General features: G+C 44.9%; 1 protein-coding gene across 1 annotated transcript; it reads right to left on the bottom strand.

Moving 5' to 3' along the window:
• Positions 1 to 488: 488 nt before the first annotated feature.
• LOC121304423 (furin-like) lies at positions 489 to 20,866 on the bottom strand. The gene is made up of 13 exons (XM_041235568.1): positions 20,738 to 20,866; positions 18,828 to 18,956; positions 18,294 to 18,370; positions 12,460 to 12,548; positions 10,594 to 10,766; positions 9,218 to 9,430; positions 8,203 to 8,303; positions 7,751 to 7,854; positions 7,342 to 7,459; positions 6,494 to 6,673; positions 5,895 to 6,019; positions 5,248 to 5,376; positions 489 to 3,111 (listed from the first exon to the last, which is right to left on the bottom strand). The coding sequence occupies exons 1-13, from the start codon at positions 20,849 to 20,851 to the stop codon at positions 2,495 to 2,497; spliced, it is 2,169 nt and encodes a 722-aa protein (XP_041091502.1). The 5' UTR covers positions 20,852 to 20,866; the 3' UTR covers positions 489 to 2,494.
• Between the last annotated feature and the right edge of the window lie 4,134 nt (positions 20,867 to 25,000).

Raw genomic sequence — 25,000 nt, 5'->3', positions numbered from 1 at the left:
TGCCACAGGAGAAATGAAGATACAACTCTGAATTTAGAAGAAATCAGAAACCCCACCCCTCTCAAAGCTGGGATGTAAATACACAGCTGTTGAATATTTGTAATGTAAATCCAGTGGTTCAGGTTTGTAGTTGGTTCCCTTAAGTGTGTGCTTCTCAGATCAGCATTAATATGAATTCACTGCCTGTACCAGAGATTTTTTATACAGACCCCTATCAATACTGGATTCTTATTAAAATGTACAAAGATTAAGTAGCCAAATCAACATCTACATAGACTAGACTAAACTGTAGTATTGGCACAAATCCAGCCTTGAAGACTGGATCAATACAATGATAATGGCAAAAAGGAGATTAAAATAGTGAAAGACCGTTTGCAGCGCCACCTAGTGGAAACAGTTTAAAGGCTCCAATAAGCACACCAGTTTCAAACCCCCCCTCCCAATTCATGTAAAGACAAGCACCTCACAATAACGTCAACAATACATTGTTTGCATAAATTGATATATTTATTTCACTTAGAATCTATTCTTAAATCAGCATATCCACATCCATTAAATAAAGGAAGAAAAAAGAGCAATTTAAATTACACAATACAAGAATTACTGTGCACCAGATATAGTACAAAAATAGGCCTGTTTTTTTCTCAGGCAGTCATACATAATTATATTATAAATCACCAGCCCTAAAGTATTCCGAGAGAGAGAGAGACACAGCCAATCTCACCATGAGAATCAGAGAGAAAGAAGGCTGGCTTGATTCAAGAGACAGAAGCTTAGAAGTCAGTCCAAGGAGTTACAGAGAACCAGAGCCAGACAGTACCAGTCTTTGAAGATGATTGTGCACGCACACAATACTTGGGAGCCCTGGTCAATTAAACAAGTCATTGCGGGGGGTTTCTCTTAGGATTAGAAATCTGCTGCATTTAAAGTTAGTTTGGAAGGACGTTTTAGCAGAAGTGAGAAGTCAGTTAGGTCAAGGAGGTGCTAGACTTCTCATACTCTGCCTTGGATTCCAAAGCCAAGACCCCACACTTTGTTTCAGGCTCTAAAGCTTCAACAGTGCAGAAAAAAAAGGGAACTTGCATCCTGTTTTGTCAAAAGGGAAATCCCCCCCCTCCCCCCTCCCCCCCAATAAAACAAACCTGGTAACGGTCAAGATCATACATTTTAGGAATCAAAAGTTGTTTGCTACTAGTTCAAACAAAGAGATCTGTCAAAAACACAGGTAATATAAACCGTCACTACAAGTATAGGAAAAGGAAAGGAACAGGGCCCCCCCCCACCCACCTCCTTTCAAATCCACTTGAGAAACAAAGCAGGATTATGCACTCTAACGAAATGCAGCGTTCTCCCCTCCCTCCAGTTGTGTTTGATTAGAGCTACTGTTTAAGGCTGGCCTTCTTGAATTCTTTATTACAGGATGGGAAGAAGTACAACCTGGGTGAATCACAGCATTCATAATAAACAGCTCCAATCAGGAAAAGAATAAACAAAGGGAGAACATCAGGGTTTTCTCCCACCCCACTGCTTCGGAATGAGGATGCTCCACCACCCCCCACAAATATCTCCACTGTATCAGTCATAACTACAATTATACACCCACACCATTTTCAATACACAACAATGAGAATCCCCACACTAGTGCTACATTTCCATTGCTTAGGTAAATCAACTTGATGATAGGTGTGGACCGATGAGTGAGAAAAACCAAGAATGACAGATTTCCTTTATTGATGTATTAATTATGCAGATGCTCCCGCTGCTCCACGGTGACTAATGTATGTGTGCGTTCAATAAATTACAACTAGGGTTTGGATTCTATAATACACATTTAAAACAAGGAGTAAATGAATAGTGTGCTCTAGGAAATGATAAATCACAAATTGACAGACTAGAAGCATCTTCTATAGCAGCTTGAGGTTGTTCCTTGTGTTCCACATGTAGGCGTTACATTATATATATATTTGGAAGTGTGCACTAGTAGGATTTTGCTGCAGCTAGATACAGGTCTGTAATAATTTATATATTTTGCAGGAAGTACAAGCACTGTGTAATGCATTCAAATGTATAAATATATATTCACAAACATACATTTGCACACACCACACAATTTAATGCAACTCCTCTGACTAGCACTAGTCCAAGCTTTGCCAGGGCACAGGGGTGCTCCATGAAGCAGCCTTTGTAGTGCGATCATGAACAGAAACCGCTGGCTCTGCCATCACCATGAAACAGGAGAATGGCTTCAGGGAGAGGAGGGTTATTTGTAGTGAAAAATTACAGGCAAGGACCAGTGAGGAAATCCCTTTGCCCTGGAAAAGGGAGGTCAGCCCATTCTCAAAATTCATCAGTCAAATTCCTATCACTCCCTAGTTTTACCACTTCTTGAAGCCATATTCTCCCCCAGCACCCCTATAAAGAATTCATCTGAGCCATCTATGAAATGGTGGCTGCGAAAAAGAAAAAGAAAGAAGAGGTGGGAGCAGGAGGTTGGTTAAAGGGCACTTTGTGTTTTGATGAAGGCAGTCCTCTCGTGAAAATCAAATTCGTCCTCTGTATCAGAGGCTGGCCCGTCCTCCCTCCACACCCCTGAGGGGATGCCCTTGTATGAGATGATCCCACCCCAGCCCAGCCCACCAACACCCCCCATGGACTCCAGGGAGTGCAGTTTCTTCTGCATCCTCCAGGGGGAGTTGTCAGAGCAGATCTGAAGCATTAGGAAGACTCCCACAAAGCAGGCAACGATGAAAGCACAGCTCAGCACGGCCACGACGACAGGCAAGCGAGAGGACAGCTCCCAGGGGGAGGAACTAGTGTCAGTGCTGCTGCTCCCCACAGGGGAGTCGGGGGACTCCCGCTGGATCTGGTTCTGGTGAGTGCAGGTTCCTGAGGCGGGGTTGAGGTGATTGTGAGGCAGACAGGACAGGCAGTCTGTGGGGCCCGGCCCATGGCAGGTGAGGCAGGTGGTGTGGCATTGGAGGCAGGCTTGCACAAGGGACGGCTCGGACCAGTTATCAAGGGGCGTGTCCGAGGATTTTGTTCCGGGTGTCATGCCAGGAGGACACTCCCTCACGCAGCCCTGCTGGAACAGGAAGGATCCTGGGCTACATTCTGCAGGGAAACAAGAGGGAGAGGGCGATAACTGAAGCGGGACAACTAGAGTCAGAGACAACTTCCCAGAGAGCAACAGGGAGGAGGGGGTGAGCACTTGTGTTAGTGGACGCATGCAGATAGCAGAACGGGAGGAAGGGAACAAAAATAGCCTTAGTGGAAAAGATGGGCAGCAGGAGAGTAGAAAGATTGACAAAATGAAGGAATGGAGAGGTTTGAGGCACATTCCCATGATACTTACAACTCACTGTCTTCACAGCACAACCACTACAACATTTAAAATGACAAGCCAGCTCCTAATTCAATCGTAATGTCAGAGTCTATCACTCGTGCGCATGTCTAGATTGGAGCAGCCACAGATGAAAGGTCTCTACAGAGCTGGCTGCAGCCCAGATCCCTTTTCAAAGCAGGACCATTTCAATTTTGAAACATTTTTAGTGTTCAAGTACTGCTGTACACACGATAAAAAGCTGGCTGTGTGCCAGCATTACTTTATTGATGAGAACAAAGAATGTATACTCCCTGCTGTTAGTTATTTGATGCCATTGACATGCACCTGTAATTTGACTAAACCACAGCAACTCACTTGTCAAGCAGATGATCTGATCTAACTAAAGATATGCATAGAACATGTATGCAAGTAGGTCACTTCGTGACAAGTGAATTAGTTATTCCCCTAGAGAGAGATGTACTTTAAGTAGAATTAGCAGTTATTTTATTTGTGTGTAGCAATGGGAGTGAACAGCAACAGAAATGTGCTTCAATATTTTAAAGACATGTTCCTTAAAAAGCTGGTTCAGGTCTGGATCTCATGCAGCTCCTGTAATAAAACCTGTCACTCAGCTGGACAGCTGTGGCAACTCATCTCCTCTCACTCTGAATTATTAATCCCATGAAGAGATTGCTTATGGACCCCCCACCCCCTTCCCTCCAGGTGCTGCTGTCTGCTGTACATGTCGAGAGTCCTTTAACTGAGCTCATGAACCCCGTCGGCTGCTTGCATGGTAATGCATCTCAAACTACTAACCTTTTTAAGGACAGCAGAAAGAGAAACCATGTACCAAGAGAAAAGTGTGGGATGTAGTGTTAGTGTGAGTCGAACAGATTTACACCAACAACCCACTGTGAATTCACTTTACAAGAGCATCTCATGTGACGCCTGCAAAAGCAAGCATATTCTCTCTGAACTAACTTGACGTGTATATGCTGGCTATTGACCCTATTAAATGCTGTTACTTTAAATTTGCTGTCAAATTATGTGTGATCAGGCTTCACCCACAGGGGAAATGTAATTATAACAGATGAGGCACAGCGAGATGTCTCTGCAGTGTTCATAAAACAGTACAACTGATCTTAATATCACTATTAATATAACATCTTTAATATCACTGCATCTTCTTGCTATTGGAATAGACCCTTTCAGGTGGCTAATTAAAATGCCGTGCCTCGTGCAGTAGCAGAGTGACCCAGAGAACACCACAGTGACGGTCCCCGACCTCCACATGCCACTAGTGATCACAACACTCCCCTCTCCATACTCTGGATTCCAGGAAGTCATCCGTATGTTGGAACCACCACCAGCACACCACTGTAAACCTGCAGCTCACTGACCTTATCCAGAACCAAGCAGAATCGTCCAAGCCAGTCTGAACCAGACAGGCTCTACAGACCCACCTTGTATTGGAGGACTGGCAGCTTATTACACCACTTCTCATGCCTTTCAGTGGATACCAATCGAGCAGAAATAAAAGCATTTCAAATCCCTGCTCCTTAGTCATCTCACCAAGAGCATGTGAAGGGACGCGGGCCTGACTAATGGAGGCCGTGCTTCAGACTCCAGATGATGAGCGCTCACACATCCACATTATAAAAGACACCCAGGCTAAATATTCTAGTCCGACTCGCTCAGGTTCTTAAAGCAAAACATAAAAACAGCTGTTCAGCCTCTTTAATGCCTTGAAATGATTTATAAAAAAAAAAAAAAAAAAAAAAAAAAAGGTATATAATGTAGCATGCCCGTCAGCTTCCTCACCCCCACACTAGCCTTTATACTTCATATACAGCCTTGTCACTTGCTGTGTGTAATGCCAGGTTCTGCCTGCAGGGGGCACTAGGCCCCACTGTTTTAATACCTACCTATACAGATCTGGTTGGCGTTGAGGGTTTTGCAGCTGCTGCTCCTGGGCTGGCTGGAGCTGGATGTGGAGAAGTTGGGGGAGTTGGAGCCGGTCCCGTACAGAACAAGGGTGAACTTCCTCAGGGTGCCTGTGGGCGGAGGAAGAGAGAGACAATGTAGGCAGGCAGGTAGGCAGGCATCAAGACTGAAGGAGTCAGGCTGCAGTAGAGCTCCCAGTGGTGTATATAAATGCTGTAGTCATCTCCTGTGCTGAAAACTAACATCCAAAACAATTACACAACACCTGAACATAACCTGAAACTTTGTGAAAGCCTTACCTACCACTAAAATATTCACTTTGACGAATGACCCCTCTAGCCTGCTCCTCTTACGTTACACACCGCCCCACCCCTAACCCCCTGAAATTTAATTCCAGTGTCACCATGTTCCCTTGTATTGAAAGCAGGAGACAGGATCATTAATGGGAGCAGCTGACTAACTGTTCTCCTGCACTTGATTTACTCTGAAGTTTAATTAATCCAATTAAAGTGAAGCATTGCGACGAGACCAGTTTAATAAAGTTAATTCTGCTCTAGGCTGCACTGCCCGCCTCCCAGTCCCTAAGCTCTAATCACTTGGCCACACCACCTCTATATAACAGCCTCACCATAGTTGCTGGCTCCGGAGGCATTCTCTATCTCCAGTGTCCACTCCCCACGAGGGTCCTCGTCCCAGGAATGGGTGGTCATGAATGCCCAGTCGCTAAACCCCTCCGAGGAGTAATCGTGAGGTCTGAGGAGGAAAGCAGGCATTAGCAGCAGATCAGAATCAGGACAGGAAGACGCACACACTGGTGAGCATTGCAGCCAGTCGACAAGCAGAATGTCAACTATGGTCTTCCAACATTGAATTACACTCACACACAGCAGAGACAAGAACGCAGAAAGAAAAGGAGACAGCAAATCAAATGGTGGCAGATAACTGGTTCAGCAAGGGTTAGAGGGTGAAAACTTTTACACCATGGCCATTCTGTGAAAATGCTACATTCATTTTATATCGACTGTATTGATAAGCGTACAGGATGTCAAAGTCTTGGGCTTGCTTTTAGATAGATGAAACAAACCAGTGAAGCAATCTATGTATCATTAGAATTTACCACATTTCTTAATGTAACTGTTGTGCTTTTTACAGTGTTACTATAGAGAGTACTAGTGCAGTGCATGCATGGCATGTAGATTTGACAGCCAGTCCAGCACGGGGCAGTACCTGGGGGCGAGGAGGGTGGAGCGGGTGCCCATGGGGCTGATCAGGTACACAGCCAGGTCTCCACGCTGGTTGTAGGACAGAGTGAGCTGTGCTTGGGCGTGCTCCAGCGAGCTCACATAGTTCGACATCCCAAAGCAGGCATCCACCTTCTGGGTGATGACCAGCCGATTACCAATATCCCTGGGAATAAAAAGAACCTTTAGACTCTGACGAAACAGGTTCACGGGGATTATACATGTGCACTGACTTCAAGAGAAGTTCTCCAAGCCACTGGATTTGTTTTGTGGTGTACATATAGATCTAAAATAAAAGATACCCATGTTTCATTTAATACATGAACTCAATCTAGACTGAATGAGCCAGGATTGCTAAACTAGATTCTCATCAACACCCACAAAGGCTTGAACACTGACTTATCCTTCACCAGGGACAGACCACAGAAACAGTGTGTCCTCTGCTTGATTGTGCCACTAAAGCCGCTCAACTGGGAGAGGAAGGGATTAACCTGCCCTGTCCCTGTGCTGCACAGATGCCCTGCATGGGGGGGGGGGGGGGGGGGGGGGGGGGGGGGGAGGGGGGTGGGGGGGGTGGGGGGGGGGGGTGGGGGGGGGGGGGGGGGGGGGGGGGTGGGGGGGTGAGGCCCCCTGCACTTTCCAAATCCTGCAAGATTACTGCAGCACAGAACAATCCATTTAAAAGGTGAAAAAGGAAATCCACCTGCACCACATTGTACTGCACAAACATATCAGAGCAACAACTCTGATCCCTCCATGGAAGACTGGAAACATTTCAAAAACTGCCCTGGACATTACCCCTTCCACACCTGCCCTGTTTGAACCCATCCTTACCTGGGCTCGGAGAGCACCACGATGACACACTTGTGCTGCGGCTCCACGTTGGTCCAGTTCCGGGCCAGAGTGACCATGGCACTGGCATCCAGCAACCCATAGCCATATGAGTGACTCACTGTGGACAGACGGGGGTGACTTAACACACAGCTCATCAGTCAAACTGCATTACTGTCAACATACTTGGTACAACTTAACAGCATTTCCAAATTAAATTAGATCTACATATTCTAGCCCGTTTGCTTCTAGGACTAACAATTCAAAAGGTACAATCCTTCTGCCAAAATGAACTCTTCCTCTGTGCATTGTGACCGCTGTTCCGTTCGAGTTCCCCCAGTCACAGGGTGGCACTGTGCTCTCTACACTAAGCAGCCTCACTAGGACTGCATGCCCAGGTTGTCATGGTTACCTTTGCGGCCCACACCATTGGTTTTCCAGTCGTTGGTGTTGAGGTGGGCGGGGCGAGAGGTTCTCACGACCAGGTGCTGCATGTCCCTCCAGGTCAGGTTCATACTACACCACAAACAAGAGCCAGAGTTCCACAATCACACACATGCATAACCTGTCTACAGCACTCCAAACAGAGCTACTAAACCATTCAAATCAAATGAAAACTACGAATCCCTGCAGTGACCCCCCTCAAATGGGGAAATGCTATGTGGCATAATACAGAAGAAAAACAAATTCAAAACAGCAAGGCTCTCAGTAGCACTGTGCTTAAGAAATGTCAAATACCAGAGGAAAAACTAAAACTCCACACAAGAGCAAAATGTTCTCATTATCAAGTCTGGAGTCGTGTGGACTGAAGAGTTTGCATCTGATGTCTTCCCTATAGGGAGGTGCTGAGCCTTTAACACTTACTTAGCCTCCAGGGCGAGAGCAATGATCCCAGCTGCGAGCGGGGCGGAGGCAGAGGTCCCGGTGTGGGAGTCTGTGCACTTCTGTCTCAGATCAGTGGTCACCTGGTGGGGGGAGAGGAGGAGAAGAGGGAACAATCCTCTCATTTACATTCCTAACCACAAAACAGTGCACACTCAGAACTGCATTCAAAAAGGACATGCAATGCTGTTCTATTAAAACATTTATCTCCACTGCCTACTGAACAATTCCTACAGGTGTGCTCAGCGAATGCGTAAGTCCCAACCTCTGTCAAAGCTATGCACGCATGCAATTAAACTTGTAAGTCGTGCATGATAACTGAAATATTGAGGTGTGAAATCCTGTGTATGGAAATGCAGTTTAAATAAAGCATGCTGACCCCTCCTGCCCCAAGGAGTCACGCTGTGCAAACAGCCCGTCCGTGTGGTGCCTTTCCCTCCAGCGCCACAGCTTTCCAAGGCAGACTCAAATCTCTCCAGTCAGCAGGAAGGAGACCTTGAGCTGCATTGGAGGGGTTCCCTCAATCACTATATGCCTTGCATCCCGGTGTGCAGCTGCACCTCCTGTCCCAAGCCTCTCTGCTCTCCTTTCCCCATCACTCACCATGCATTTCTTCCTTTGAAATCCAGCAATGCTGGGTCTTATCACCATGTCTCCTGGCATCACCCTGTTTGTCACCCCTCATTCTTTTCTTGCTGTTCCTACACAAGTTCTGTTGCCTCTACCCACCCCCCCGCATCCTAATACTCATGGCCTGGTTCTTGAGAATCCCCCCCACTGCTTTCTCCTCTCACTTGCAATAAACCAGACGCATTTCTTGTTACGCATTCTCCTGCTAGTAACAGGTGACTGCACTGAAGCAGGTCCTACTAGAACAGGACAAGCTTCCATACTCCTGCAAACCTTGCTGCCCCCACGAATCTGACTAGGCTTCTACAGACGACCCACAGCGTGTGGTGCTCAGAACCCCCCAGAGGAATCCCCTCTCTGTACTCACAATCTGCTTCTCGTTGAGGTTCCCGCTGCTGTACGTCGTGGCGAGCGTGGAGGAGCAGGCCTCGCTGTACCAGGGCACGTTCCCGTACTGCGTGCTGCTGCTGATTGACAGGGTATAGATGCTGTTTGTGTAGCCGTCACAGTTACAGCTGTCATGCTCCCGCCCTCCGTTACCCGATGCCCACACGAAGATAGAACCCAGCCCACCTCGACCCTGAAACACAGAACACACAATCCTGTCCAATTACCTGTTAATCAGATCAACTGCTGTCTGCATCAGGTCAGGCAATGCATGTGTACCATCTGAAAGTTCTGAAATAACTGATTTTACTGCCTTTACCCACTTCAAGACCCCCCCTGTTTAGACTGCACTTGTAGATCTCTTGATCTACTCCTCCTACTATGCACTGGACAGATTCTCAGCTGAAACACTAGCCTTGTCTACTATTAATGTCATTGTAGACAATTGTTTAACCCTAAATTGTTATTTCTCATCTCCTATTGTATTCTAGGTCGTATTTTCTGTAAACTATTCTTAAAATATTGTTTCTGCCCCGTAACACCTGGACGTCAACTTGGATAAGTCTGCCAAGTAAACCTATAGTAATGGATCTCTGGGCTCTAGTATCTGATGTACCTGCACCTGGGTCCCCAGATCATGTACTTTATTGTTCCTCCATTCACACACCCACAACAGCAACCCCTGTATCTCCTGCCTCTTCAAACTGAAATCTATACTTGTTTGCCGGGGCTTATAATTGATGACAAAAGCTAGCTGTAAAAGATTTACTAGAAAAAAAAAAAAAAAGGTTCTTTGTACTGTGACAGGAACCGTATCTACATGCCTTCCGCTGAATATCCATTCATTTGTTTGTTTGTAGAACTAAGAATCAGGGCCTCTTAAGTCCGGCTGTGCCATTATGCATTATTCATCCATTGACAAACCACCTGCCATTTGATGTCTGTTTGCATATCCAGGTACCTGAATGCAGCAACAACTGCTTTTAAAAACCACTCAATGAAAGCTGAAACTTGACAAATCTGGTTTCATTGGCCTATTCTCCCTTCTCTGATTTCACAGCCTCATTCTCTCAATTTATTATCGTCTCTATGACCACCGTTTGTTTACACATGCATATGGGATTACACTGCAGGTGTAATAGAAGCTCAACTGCTAAAATATGCACCTGGTGGAACCAGTGTTTAGCCAAGCATGTGACCCTAAATGCCTTTTACCTGGCGTACAGGTGTTACATTAAATGTGGTACTCCACTGCTTTTATTTATTAAAAACAGACCAAGTTGAAAAGTTTTAAAACGGTCTTCAGTGACTACCTCTACCAGCACTAGAACTGTTCTTCGGTGATCTCAGCCCTACCTCAGAGACTCCGCGCTCGAACGCCTCCTTCGCCAGCTTGGCGGGGCCGTCCACAGTCTTTCCATCATCCTCGGGGCCCCAGCTAGCGCTGTAGATGTGGATGTGATCGGAGTTGAAGCTGAGAGACTGGGCTTCGACTGCATCCGTCACCTCTCCGTCTAGCATCCTCACACCTGGGGAGAGGAAGGGGCTTTAAAAGCAGGGCTGAAGAGCCTTTAAACTGCTGAAACCAAAAAAAAAAAAAAAACTGCTCCTTTCCCAGGGACACGCACACATTGTCAATCACTCTGAACCCGATACAGAAAGAGAAATCAATTACATAAATAAATTAAGCCTCACGAACTCTAGAAGCTATCAAAACAGCAGGCTTTTTTATATTTCAGTATATTTCTCTCAATACCAAGCATGAGCTGTCCTAGTTCAACTATACAAATCCGTTTAAAGTTTGATCCAATTAATGAAACCATGTTATGAACTTTTCTGAAGAATTACTAAAACTGAGGCAATGAAATATTAAACAGACTAAATTAAAACGGCAGGTCTTTAGGACAGCATTAATTACATTCCATCTCTACAAGACACTCCATTTCGGAGTAAATACGCATTAGGTTGTGATGCATTTAAAACCACAGTACAGTATATGCCAAGCTTAGACTCAAACAAAAGCACCACAGGGAAGAATATGCTAGCGCGCAGTTTGATGGTGAAATTAGACTCATGCTAAAAAGACATTTCATGTTGCTTTATAGTAATAGAAGGATTACATGCTTGGCTTAAGATGTACACATCAGAAATTTAAAAGCATTTTCCATCAATGTATACGGTTAGTCACAGGCACATTTAAAAACACGCCTAGAGTTGTACACAACATTGTGTGCAACACTCGCACACAAACACACTTGACATCCTTGAAATCACAACAGCCTCCAGGCTCAAACATGTACCAGCTACTTCAGTCACTGACTGCCAAAATTACCCAGAGCTCATTAAACTGGGCACCCCAGGGTTGTCAATGTCACCATTGCCTTACAAAAGACAGCCTTGGTTGGAAAGAAGGGCCCAGATTAAGGCTTTGTTGAAGACACGCCAGTAACTGAACAAGCAGGAGCACAAAATGAACAAAATGTGGGAAATGCTGGGCAGCACCATGAAACCCTTCTTGCTGACTTGGACACATGACTTGTGTGCCCACTCACGCTTGTGTGCGGTACAAGGGTCCACTTCATTGCTGGACAATGCCAACAACATGCCGTGGTTTAGCTCATCAGCCCTCGCATTACCCCAGGCCCCCTGTTCAAGGTCAGTAAGGATTTAGCACTCTGGAAAGTGCAGAGACTTCCTTGAGCTGAGGGCTTGTTTAATAGAGTACTACTGGTCTGCCTGCCTCATTAGCGGCCTAATTAACACAACTTCTCCATTACAACAGCGAGGTTGTCTGTAGCCTCCAGGAGTTTACTGTAGTCCCGTCTTAACCAGTGTACATACAGGTTAACTGGGTGCAATGTGGGGCTGGTGGTTAGGTGTAACCTGGACCGGCTCCAAATACCTTAAACAGTATCACTATTCTACCCCACATATTGCATGACCTACTGCCACTCACCTTAAAACTTCAAAATCAAGCACTTTAGCAATAGCAGAATGGTTGTAAAATCATTGATTTTTAACCTATTATAATACATCACACAGCTCCAGTAGATCAGTTACGTACCTGCCCCCCACCCTGACTCTTGGAAAATAAACTGCTTTGTAGATCGTTCTGTACGACGAGAACGTTGCGCAGATGGGTTTCACACCTTGGACGATGTTTGTATGGGGAGGCAACAGGGCCTGCCAGTACAGCTGGCGAGCCTCTGCATGAACACTCACCTCCAATCTTTGATTTGAAAGCCACCCCGACTCCACAGATCCCGTTGTTGGCTGATGCTGCCACCTCCCCAGCACAGCGGGTCCCGTGCCTGGAGGGGAGAAACAGTGCTGTCAGATGCACACGCTGAACAGTCCTTGAGCTTAAGAGGAGTCAGAAATCACACCAGAGAGGTGATCCATCAATAAGGAAGAACACAAGCCACGGCACATCAGTGGGTACAGTGCAGGACAGCAGGGTGGTGCACATAGATCAGTGGTTAAAGGCTGCAGTATGAACAGTAGTGGGTTTGGAGTAGTGGGCTATAGTGTGGAAAGCAGTGGGTTTGAGTAGACCAGTGGTTAGAGTGCAATGGGAGAAGGTAGTGTAGGAGGAAGGATTGCAATACATGATCAACTAAGGTAGAAATATTAATTCCAGCTCCCGCTGGCGAGAGGGCCCCCAGAACTCATTCATTGAGAAAAACTGATGGCTAACTAAGCTAAGAGGGAGCCCATACAGCCACACTTATACAACTTTAAAGCAACACAATCATCCTAGATTTGATGATATTAGCACTTTGTCTGGCACTGTCACTACTGCAGAACTGCTAGCTCTGCATTTGAGTGCAAACCTTAACCCCAAGTATCAACTGGCAGGAATAAATAAAACATGATTGCAGGGAAACAGCACCTCTGCCTGCCCAGGTCCCTTTCACACACAGGTCAATCTCAGTGAAGCACTAAAAGAACAAAACAAAGCTGACACACATCAGGGACTTTGCAAATTAAAAAACATTCATGAACAACCTTACACTTCTGCTGGCAACGCTCCCACAACTTCTTGATTCTGCCCGACAGCAGTGTCAGGAGTCAAGGCAGATCTAAGGTTGCTTAAACCTTCGCATCCTAGGAAAACTTTCCAATATACAGCGACTGCAGTGGTTATAATAGAGTTGGTTATAACTGGGGGGCTGTGCCAGTGCCTATCCCATGAGGTCATTCCTCTTTGAAAACCAACTATCCAGTACAACAGAAAATCTAGGAATCCATATTTTATATTAAAATAAAATACACACCTGATCGGGAGAATGGAATTGTTTGGGAAGATTTGGTGGTGGTCTCTTAGTTGACCACTGAGCGACGGCAAATGAGATGCAAACTCGAAACAGTGTAGTCTAAAATAACCAGCTCTCAAAAAAGAGGGATAGAAAAGAAATTCAGTATGGCTGGCATTTCCTGCAGTCTCATAGAATATACATGCGGTGAAAAATACAACGCTGTTCAAAGCCAATATGTTCACTTCCTCACCCCCAGCATGGGGACTGTCCTGCTGAAAAGCCTGCCTGCTTGCTCAAAAGGGGGCTTCATACTCTGAATATAAATATCTTCACAGAATGATCCACAGCATGAGGGGCGGCATGTAGACTCAATGGGACACCCAACCTGGAAGATATTTCCATACAAGTACAAACTTTGCACGTCAAACCCTAGCTTCATTTTCACACCAGGGGAGACAATACGTCCTTAGATCAGAAACCTCTCCTCTTTAGAGCAGCATAATTATTCACAGCTCAGTGTCCGTGTGCAAGCAGGTGAGTGTCACATTCACTGACACACGATCAGAGCCTGGCTTTGGGAACAGATCCATGCCACACTTAGCATCTCAAATATGCAAGAACATTTCTCCCCAAAGATTAGCAAAACCTAACTGACATCTTCATTCACTGCAGGCAGGAGATCTGATATTTCCTATAACAGAAGAGATGAAGAATGGAAAGTGACAGCCACACCTTTCATTCTTTGTCCCTCTGAATAGCCGTCTGGGCTAACACCCAGACAAATTGAAAGAATTTACAGTGTTCAGTTTCAAATATGTTCAGTGTAACGCCTGAATGTGTTTCATCGAAATACTGTACTACATTAACTCATTTAATTTGTTATATAATGCCAACATGTATTTTAGGTTAGCAAAACTGAATTGAAAGCTGCAGCAGTGAGGACTAAACATTGCCAAATCCAGCTGTACTCCAAGTGACAAGCCTTCCAGCTCGCCTAAGGGATATTCAATTTCTCTCCAAATTAGCAAGGTCTTGGCTAATACACAGATCAGGTCAAGGTCTGTGTAACCCTCTTTTTGTACAGCACTGCATTGCAACAGACCAAATTATTGGCGGCGTTTCCCTTGACACGACAGCTCTGCCCAGACTTGAGCCTGGCTGTCACTCAAATAGCATATCTTCCACGGCGCATAAAACATTTGCAGGGCAAAATCTGTTTGCTCACAGTACATGAATGCAGATTTTAATATACCCTCCCAGTGTACAGAAACTTTCCAAACATATTCCCTTATACTGAGCTTTGCAGCAAACCTGTGAAATTCTAGAAGACAAATCACCATATAAAACATGTAACCCTTATGCTGCTGGACCCTGCAGAACCACCAGAAATAAATTAATTTACTTAGAATGCACACAGAACCGCTTTGTAAATGCAACACATTTTCTGCTCCCTCCCCACATCAAAAGAGACTATGTTCACTCAACTAAAATTAAGCTTCAGGGCTGACATCCAGCTGGCATTCTGCAATGTGGGACTAACTGCTTTCCTTCTCAATTTAACCCTCAATCATCATGTGTTGCAGGGTATCAAGTTGCAATATGTAGACGATAGAAAGCATTGTCCAGCAGTTGATTTGTAAAATGTGTGTTCAGCTCAGGAATGTGTGGGGTCAAGGTATTAAATCAGCATGGACAACCCCATCAAACCTCTGAACTGCAGGAGTGCCATGGGGAAGGAATCTTCCATCCATTGTGCAGCAGTGTGAACCATTCCTGGTTTTAATAATGTAGTAGGAGCTTAAAATTAGACATGAGATAACAGAACTCAAAGGCTTCCAGTAAAACCAGGACCGCGGCTCAATTTGCTACCTCATTCACTCCCTACAGCAGGAAGATTATGGTTCGGGGCTGCTTATCTGGACATGGGATATTTTCAAGCAGGCTTAACTTGGCCCTCAGGCTGCTGTTCTACATAAAAGGCACCAGCATTTAAACAGTTTAGGAGCCTCTGAAGTGTGTTTAAATAACTGGCAATTGAATACAAAACAGCCTGACCCCCCCGCCCCCTAAAAGCAGCATGCAGTGCACCCACAGAGCTTCACCCAGGGGTTAGTGAGGGGAGGGAGTGCATGCAATGGAAGAGCCTTGCTTCACCCCTGCAGTGCCGGGTTCTGTCACCTACCAAATGGTGATAAAAGCAATAATAAAATGTCTCCATCCCTTCTAGCAAACACCACTTGGTCACCCCTGTCGTCAAGCAGTCAGTAAGGAACATTAGTGGAAAGAGAAATTATTTTGTGGTCCACTGTCAGATAGCTTGCTACTGAATTTCAAAAGCCAAGGTCCTCAGGTGAAATCTGCTCTATGTATCATAGCAGACAGATTGGCTCAACTGAGCAAAGATCTTAATTCCTAGAAGCTTGTTAGTATTCATTAGTGTAACAAATGCTTATTGCAACCTGAAAACAAAACCACAAGTGAGACTGACTTTACATAACTACACTCAAGCCCCTTCCTCAGTTCTGCAATTGAATGACCCACACCAAAAAGATCAAATCATGTCAATTTCAAAAGCAATGCTTTATTTAATTTACACCAGTTTGTGAAATTCCCACTCCCCCCTCCACCCACCCCCCCCATTTAGAAGATTTAATGAGTCATGAAGCAGCTGTGAGTTTCTGGAAGTCAGATTCTTAATGGATTAAGATTTGTAATCACAGATAACCCTTTAACTCCAGGCTGGGACTGAGCAGCAAATGCAACAGATCAGTCATTTTTCTTGAAGCTTTCTGTTCAGCTCAGACACAGCTCTATAAAAGGCTACACTACTGCCAGGAGTAAAAAGTCAGACTGCAGAAGAACTGCAGCAGCGCCGTTTAATGGATGTTAATGAGAAGCCGACCCACTGCTTCGCTCTGCCACCAGAAAGATCAACATCAAGCAGGGAGAATCACATTGTGGAAGGGCAAGTCAGCTGTTTGAATGGGGCCTCCTGCAGGGCCGACATCCGTGGTACACTTCCAGCCAAAAAGACTCGACAGCTCTCAACCCCCCTCCCATTCGGATTTAAACCAGACAGCCCTGTGTGTTGAACGACGTGACAAACTTCCCCAAATTAATAAACTCCAGCTTCAGGTTTCCAGCTGGGATGGAGGAAGATTTTGTAGGACACAAAATCATGAGGGGCAATGTGTTTGGAAAGGGCTGTTCGTGTGAAGGACTAAACAGCAACAATCCCTTTCAAACCACCCAGTTAAAAGCATGCTGCCCCAGATCAAAAACAGCCAGTCAGTACAAGCAGTCTTTCAAGAGAGCAGTTTAATACCAATCTGTCCAGGCAGGGGTTAACTGTCAGGGAAGGAGGAAGCAAAACACCTGGACTATAAAAGCATTTTTGCTTTTAAAAATATTCAGAAGCAGCACAAGGGAAAAAGGCTGCTTTATGAAGCTAGATAGAGGCCTTTTGCTCGTTAAACAAGGCCAAGCTTGACTTTGGAACCACACAACTTAGCCCTGAACTCTTCCACATTCTAGCTCTGCATGTGACTATTTCAGGAGATCTGGAACACTGGAAACTAAGGGAGGAATTGCAAAACAGGAGACAAGAGGCTACTGTATGTGAAGAACTACAGTAACAATGTCAAAATGTAGCCAAGTGCCACAAGCTCTCAGTTGGACTGACAAGTAGTTTGAAAAAGTTCTGCTAAGGTCGCCTTCAAAAGCTGTAGATGACATTGTCCATTCTTTTGAAAAGATGGACCAGTTTCCTGCTGTCCGGCAAAGGTCAGTCTTCCCCACCCCTGCCATCTGTTTTCGTTTTAATTGAGAATACTAATATCAATCTAGCTGCAAGACAGTGCTTCCTTAAAACAAATGAATCATGGAGGCTCCAAATCAATTACGGGTGGCTTGCTGAGTCAGTCTCCTGCTACAGATTAATGCAGAGACAAACAGAACACAGCAAACCATGAGAGCCTGGGAAGAGTTCAGGGTTCAGTTGTTGTCAGAAGAAAGCTGAGCTGAAGCAAAAAGATCCCACAGGAAGAACAGAAGTAAATACAGCCCAGACCACCACGTATTTAAATCTATTACACCCATAACTACTGCAGCCTTCATGGGGGGGGGGGGGCCTGATTTCAGTTCTGTGCCAGTTTAAATAATTTCAAAACTTTGTACTTAACACAGCAGTGCCGCTGCTGGATTCAGGAAGAATCCCTGGATAAACAGCTCCAAGTTACTGTTTCTGCTGATAAATACCCGCCCCCGCCAGGATCCCAATCCCTGCCTCTATTAAATCCCTGTTATTTCAGGTCATCACACCCCATGGGATTAGCCAGCCTTCCCATCAGTACCAGCGTTCATTTCCATAAGTCACGCAACAGTGACCTTCACATTTCTATTCCTTGTTTTCCTTTTTAAAGGAACACATTAAGATTGTGCACAGAAATGCATGAGAATACCAAGGAATTTATAGCATTTTCATTTTCCCCCCAATGCAGACTCAACTAACGTCCCCATCCTCCACTCGCACACGTTAGGGGTTTTACTCCAGAAACTCCATCCCGGGCCTCTCCATTCACCCTACAAGATCAGGTATGTTAGAGCAGAGATCCATCCCTCTGAAAGCAGCAGGTCTGCCTCAATTCACCATTGTTAGGACTAGGAGGCGGGCAAAGCTGGCCCAGCAATTCCAAGTCTTATACAGTTATCGGTCCTAGTTCTAGAGCAGTTCACCTATTAAAAGACCATACCCCCGTGATCTAGGTCCATTCAGCACAACTCTACAGCAGCCCCTACCTGTTCTCATTCATCTGCGTGTATCGGGGCTGTGGATCGGGATCCTTGTCGTTCACATCATAACTGGCTTCTGGATCCTGCAGAAGAATAAACAAAATGAACAATCCAGTCCATCCTACTCATCCCCCTGTCTGGAGGACAGGGCTGCTCCATCATGCTGTTCTTGGAGGGGTTCTGGCGCAGCATCTGAGAACATGTTTAAGCAGAGGCACCAAAAATCCACATAACAAAGAGAAAAAGGAAAGCTTATCTGTACAGCCATTTCCTCCCAGGCTGCAGTCCTCATGTCATTCTACGACAGCTGCTGGCTGAGTTATGAAGACACTTGAGTTCCAGTGGCTTTTAGTATTACTACTGTGTGTCTGGTCAGGGATTTTATTCCAATTCCTCTTAAAAATCAATTCCAGTTCCCATTCCCTTTTAAAACAATTCCGATTCCCACAAAAGGAATTTCTTTGAAGGAATTGATTAAAAGGGAATTGGAAATTTAAAAAAAGTTATTGATCCCAACCTGGTGTCTGGTACTTCACTTACATAGTTCTCAATCAAGTCAGGGTGGTCCTTCTCAATGCCATCATCCAGGATGGACACCACCACCCCCTTGCCAGTGTATCCCAGCTGCCAAGCGCCACGGGCGTTCAGGTCATGCTGGTTTGCATTGTACTGAAAACAAGGAAACGCAAGTCAGATCAACTAATGCATCTTGCAGTGCACTCTGACGCTTACCCAGTTAACACACATTCTCTCATTACGGACAAAAAGTAAATGGGACCAAATTAGCACGGTTAGCTGCTTAGTGTGGACACCAGTTATGCCTGACTGTACTGATATGAACTTTATTCTCCTGTTGTGTTGTGTGATGCTGCACAGTGTACTGACATTGGAAGATTTCCAAAAGTGAAACTGTAACCCGATTCCAGTTGAACACATATCCCATATTGCTAGCCATGATAGATTATGATCACTAGATCTTCCTGTCAAGACTAAAAAGGGAGGGGCACTGCTGGTATTTCAAAAGGGGCTCAATCCTCCGTTTCCACACCTGGAGCAGAGTTTGACAAAAGGAGGATCTGCCCTAAGTGTAGCCTTGACCAATCAGAGAAGCTGCCTCCCTTCAGAAGGGGAGTCCAGGAAGGCCACCCGCTTCCTGGCAAGTATGTCAGCAAGCACAACTACTGTATGAAGCTCATTTAAAAATAGAAAATTGAATTTAAAACACTGTCTTACTTCCCTGCTCTCACCCTGGTAAGACACGGAGTCACTTCGCAGCTCCCAGACAAGGACTGCCTCGCCCCGTGTCACCTCACGACAGGTAGCTGCCCTACAGCTCTGAATCAAACCTCCAATGCAGCGGTGCTTTGTGATGAATGATGGCTGACAAAGCCAGCAGATTCCAGAACCAGGAGGGCTCGCAGGAGCTCCAGGCTATTTGAGTTGCAGTACACCTGCAGGTGCTGTGCTTCACAAAAAACTACTTAAGTTTAATTGAACCAACACACTAATTACTTTAAAAACTCCAATTCCTTTCAGGCCAAAAGACACTAAGATGTCCATCCAATGCAGTGGTTACCTGCGACGAGAAGAGTTAAGTCTCCCAATACAGAATTATTTAACCCCTTGATATTCAGTAAATCTTATTGATAGTTTGTCATTCAGGGATATTTTAGTGGCAGCACAACTACAATCCCTATGGGGAGACAGTATGTGAAGGCAAATGCCTCATCCTGGTCAGAGACTAGTTACCGAGACCAGGCTACACTATGAATGCAAACAATTCTCTCCCTGTCATTGCTTCAAAAACCCAATGAGCCCCCCCCCCCCCCCCCCCCCCCCCCCCCTACAGTACTGAAGGAGCTCCATTTCCCTCCTTTCTTGCTTTGCTGTCCCCCTCCCCCTTCAAACACCCTACAGATACCAAAACAATACCAAAAGGTCACTATAGTAACAGCTGAGTGAATAATAGTTTTCTAACAAGGCTCCCAATTGTTCAATTTACATGCATGTGTCACAGTTCAGACTCGAACAATTAACACCCCCCGTCACTACCCTTCAATTTATTTCACTCAAATAAGCACTCAACACCTTTGGTCGAGGACAAGTTTACCCCTTAGTGACAGGGCAGGCTGTTAAAACAGCACAATAAAAAAAGTCACTGCACCTGCTCCAAAAGTTTTCTGTCAATTTGTTGTTTCTTCTGATGCTCAGTATATATTGGATTACAATTCATATCATAACACTGTCCGGAATAGACTGCTTGACACTCTCCTCCCCCCTCCAATTCTCATTCAATGCAATGACAGAATAACTCTGCCTATGACACTGTTCCTTTGAAATGCAGTGCAGTATTTGTAGTGAAATAAATCTAGGTGTATTGTGCACACACAAAGTCTCAGGAGAAAGCTAGGATACTGTGTCTCAACCCCAATGTAGAAAACACCACTCACCAGGTACCACTGCTCTGAAAACTTGGGATCAGACGGGTTGGTGTAAATATCTCTCTTCTTCCTTTTCTTCACGACTTGTTGTTCTGCCCAAACCACCTGGAATAAAACACACATGCCTTCAGCCTTGCACAGCGCCTCCTACTGCACAAACAGAACTACAACACCACTGTTCCAAATAGGTGTTCTGCAGCACCATTTCTGCTGGGTTTGCAAACTCGAGTCTGGCGTTCATGCCTTAAAAGCCCTTGACATCTTGAGCATGTCAACTCTTAGCTTACAGCATTCACCATGACCAACTTGCTCTATTCAGTAGCGCAAAGAATCATTTAAAATGGTATATACTGGACATTGAGGAGTTAATGTACTGTAAATAAACCACTACTACTATATGGCAATTTGGTACAAATACAATAAAAAAAAAAAAAAAAAAGTTTAGCATTTACCATGAACCAGTGCATGCTGCACTGAGGTGCAGACCACACACACACTCCGCAGGTGTTTAGACAATAGCTTGCACTATGTGGCTGGGTCTTTTAATCCAGATTTGCTGCAGAAAGTGCAGACTAAAGCAGATCTCACTTTAGTGCCTCCTGCATGTAAACATTAAGCTGTGTTTAACAGTAACTAGACTAGTGCTGTACAATTCTTCAGCACAAGAGTATAACACTTAATAGATGGATCTGTCTGAAGTGACAGACTAGTTTAACACTTCGGCAGACATCAGCAGGTAACAACCCTTTAAAAAAAGACGGCTTTTGCTGCAGCAGCTTTTGGGGGTTAAATGATGGGAACCCCCCCCCCCCCCCCCCAAAAAAAAAAAAACACTATTTCAATATAGTGTGGCTTGCCAATTTGAAATGAGCAATGTGGTCCTGGCAGCTGAACGAGTAGCTGCATGTACTGCATTAGAAAGAGCAGTTCTGGAAAAGGAGCATTCTATTAATTTGTAAAATCATGTAATATTAAAGCAGCTATTAATTTCAATCTTGTTCCCTTCAACAGGGTGGGAGGGGTCATTCCCAATAACCGTAATGGAACCGCAAGGAACAGAAATCTTCAGGGAAACGAACAAAGCTTGGGGTGGCTCATTTCAATCCTCAATAAAACATGTATACCGATCTGACTTTGGTCCGAATAATTCCACAGGCTGCTGCTTAAGAAAATGGAACAAGTTTTAATCTCCCCACTCCACTAACTCAGTCTGAAAGCACTAATCACTGCATTACTTAACCCCTTCAGAGCTGGTGTCTTGTCCAGTTCTCAAGCAACAGTACTGTAAACCATTACTGTGCAAGCCACAAGTCACCTGTACGAGACAACTTCAGGGAGGAGGATGTTGACTTGGTTCACCCCTCAACGTTGATTTTCACTTGAAGCCAGTTGACTGTCGAGCCCCAAACACTCAAACCACACACCTGCCAAAACTCACTTCCAGAAAGCATTTAGGATATTCAATAAAGACAACGGACCCAAGCAGATTAACCTGCAAATCCTACTCCATTCATTACCCCTGCAATTCTCCACCCACTCACACCACAGCTTTGCTTGTTTTCTGCTGCAATATGGAAGCAGACTCCCTTCCCCAGTCAGGACTCTGCAATCCCAGGATACTTAGTTAAAAAGTACATGTTACATTACATTCAGAAGGGTCAAAAAGCAGGTCAGGGTTCACATTTATACTGCATTACATAATGTGTGCAGAATGTGCAGGAGGGAGGGAGAGAAGCAGCTGGTGGAGATCAACAGGATTAAAATGGAGCTAAAGAGAACTGACAGAACCACAGCCCTGAACCCTTCCCTCTTAAGAGGATTTCTCTCACACAATATCCAACTGGATTTGGATGGGAAGGAATCAGAATGCTGATGAATTATACCAGAGTGACATAATAACTGAAGCTTTCATTACATAACCCTTATTTAACCATGCGTACAGAAACAGCCTCTGGGACACCCCGATACCAAGGCTGTCAAGCCCCTAATTGTTATGGTGGCTGGGGAGCGGAGAGACTTTCCATGTAAAATCTGGCCTGTTGGCATATTGCTTTAGTTAAAGACACCAGGGTCAACTTAAATGGCATCACATGCTGTCAGGATGTTCACCGATTTGTACAAATAAGGAATTGGTTGGGCACAAACAAAATGTCCCAGCATTGTGTTTTGGAGCTCTGGCCCAGAGAAGGAAAAAAAAGGAGGAGAGAGAGAGAACAGACATTTCAACAGACTGTGCTCTTTGGAAGTGACTAAACCAACATCCAGGTAAAAAATAAATAAATCTTGGAGTAGAAGGCTGTGCTGCCAGATACAACCTTTAGCTTAAGGATCAACAATTGAATGCTCTCTAAACACAATGCCTCCTAATTGCAGTTTAAGCAGCCATGTGCAGTAATCCAATAGGCTGTTATCTAATTGAGGCAGTACAGCAGCTCATTAGGGGCTGCAGAGGGGGACAGGAGAGTTATTCAAAACCCCATTAACTTATTTTAAACTTCAGATTGAGACCTAGATACACCCCCACCTGCCTAGCGAAGTGCAATGATGGTTAGCGAAAAACTGAAGTGATTTTAGGAGGGTCCAAAATTCCCTTTACTAGCAGGTCTCTCAATGTCTTAAAGTAGGAAATGCATCCATTAACAACATTGGACATGCAAACAATACATCTGTCTTGCAGCCACAACACTTTCGAAAACAGATTAAAAACTCATACCTAGATTGAAAGGTATCTTTAAAATGTATTGCTTCTTTCATAATAACCCACTTCTGCACAGCCTCCAACTGCAGAACAGTGTTTCAGCAGAGGCACTGTAGAGATGCCAGTAAAAGGGAGATTTGATGTTTTATTTCATTGTAGTGTACTGCAGAAGGCTGGGAGTACCAGTCACCGCTTCAGTGATGAAGAGCTCAGCATGAAACCCAATTAGAAATGAATAAAAAAAAAAAAGAGGCAGCGCTATCCCACAAGCAACTAAAAAAATGTCCAATTTTATTTCTGCAGCAGTAACTTGTCAGGTGGTTTAGAAGATCTTTACTACCTGCTGGACTGATGCCCTACTTGTTAAATTTATACTACCTTTTTAAACATTTAAATAGAAGCATTCTCAAATATAACTCACATGTATAAAAGTAAACCCAAAAGAATTAATCAGAGCTTTGTTTTTTCCAGTGGTCAAGTCCAAAACACCATGTACTGTATTGGTTTCCATTGCACGCAAACACAAGCAGAGTGGCCTCAGGTTTAGACGTGCTTATTCTCTTCACAACAAGCTACAACAGGTTTAAAAATGGTACGTCCGACTGCTCTGGGACGTCCAGCACTGAACGAAGATTTCCAATGCAACAGAAAATGTTTTTAAAAACAACTCGCTATCACTTCATAAATCTTTTGAAGCTGGGAGGCTCCCTGTTCTATATGCTCCTGTGGGGACTGAGAAATTCAACAGGAAATAGAACTGCTGCCCGACATATTGCTGCCAGAGAGAGGGGGAGCGGAGGGGACAGTAATCTGTTATTGCACCTGTTTTGCTACATGTGCGTTGAATTTGCCAGCCCTGTTTTGAGCCTCCCTGCTCCTCCTCCCCCTCCCTGCTATGCTATTTCAACCCGCCGCCTTGCCACACTAACCTCAAAAAGAGACAGCCTCTCATACTGAGCTAGAAGCCAAAACCACAGGCCACTCTACTGCTCTAAACCACCTGCAACAATCAGTTTTGCAGCCCTGCTGCAGACAGGCATTGCCAATAGAAGAGACGAGCCAATCTTGCTTGAGCACCTCCAACAGTAGACCCAGCGCGCCAGGATTGGCTAGTGTTGTAAATACCCAAGTATTTACCCCTGTGCAGCGTGCAATTCAGGATCACACCCTTGAATGCACCATGGTGATGGGTAATGAATTCCCTTTCAAAGTGTAGATAAACATTTCTCAATGTGGATAACAATGGCTAGTATTTTGAAGAGCGCTCCAGGCAGAGTCCCAGGCTGTCTTTAATTAGTCTTGAACTATGAAAATCAAGTTATCCAGGGCTTTATTTAAACCCTGTATCACCCCACTGTGTTAGACAATAGCATTGCACTTTAAAAACTTGACCGGCAGCCAATTTGGAATACAAGCTAGTATGGGATACTGCTACACAATTTCCATTGTGCTGCGCAGCAGACTACAAGACACAAAGGGGAGGATTTACTCCTAATAAAAACTGTCCACAACCGAGCAACTTGTTCAGACATTTCTGTTTTCATGAAGTCCACAATGCTCCTTTCCTGGTAAAA

The sequence above is a fragment of the Polyodon spathula genome, chromosome 37, assembly GCF_017654505.1.
Source record: "Polyodon spathula isolate WHYD16114869_AA chromosome 37, ASM1765450v1, whole genome shotgun sequence".
In the NCBI taxonomy this organism is placed as follows: Eukaryota; Metazoa; Chordata; class Actinopteri; order Acipenseriformes; family Polyodontidae; genus Polyodon; species Polyodon spathula.
The sequence above is the reverse complement of the archived record's forward strand: the minus strand, read 5'-3'. Positions and strand labels throughout refer to the sequence as shown.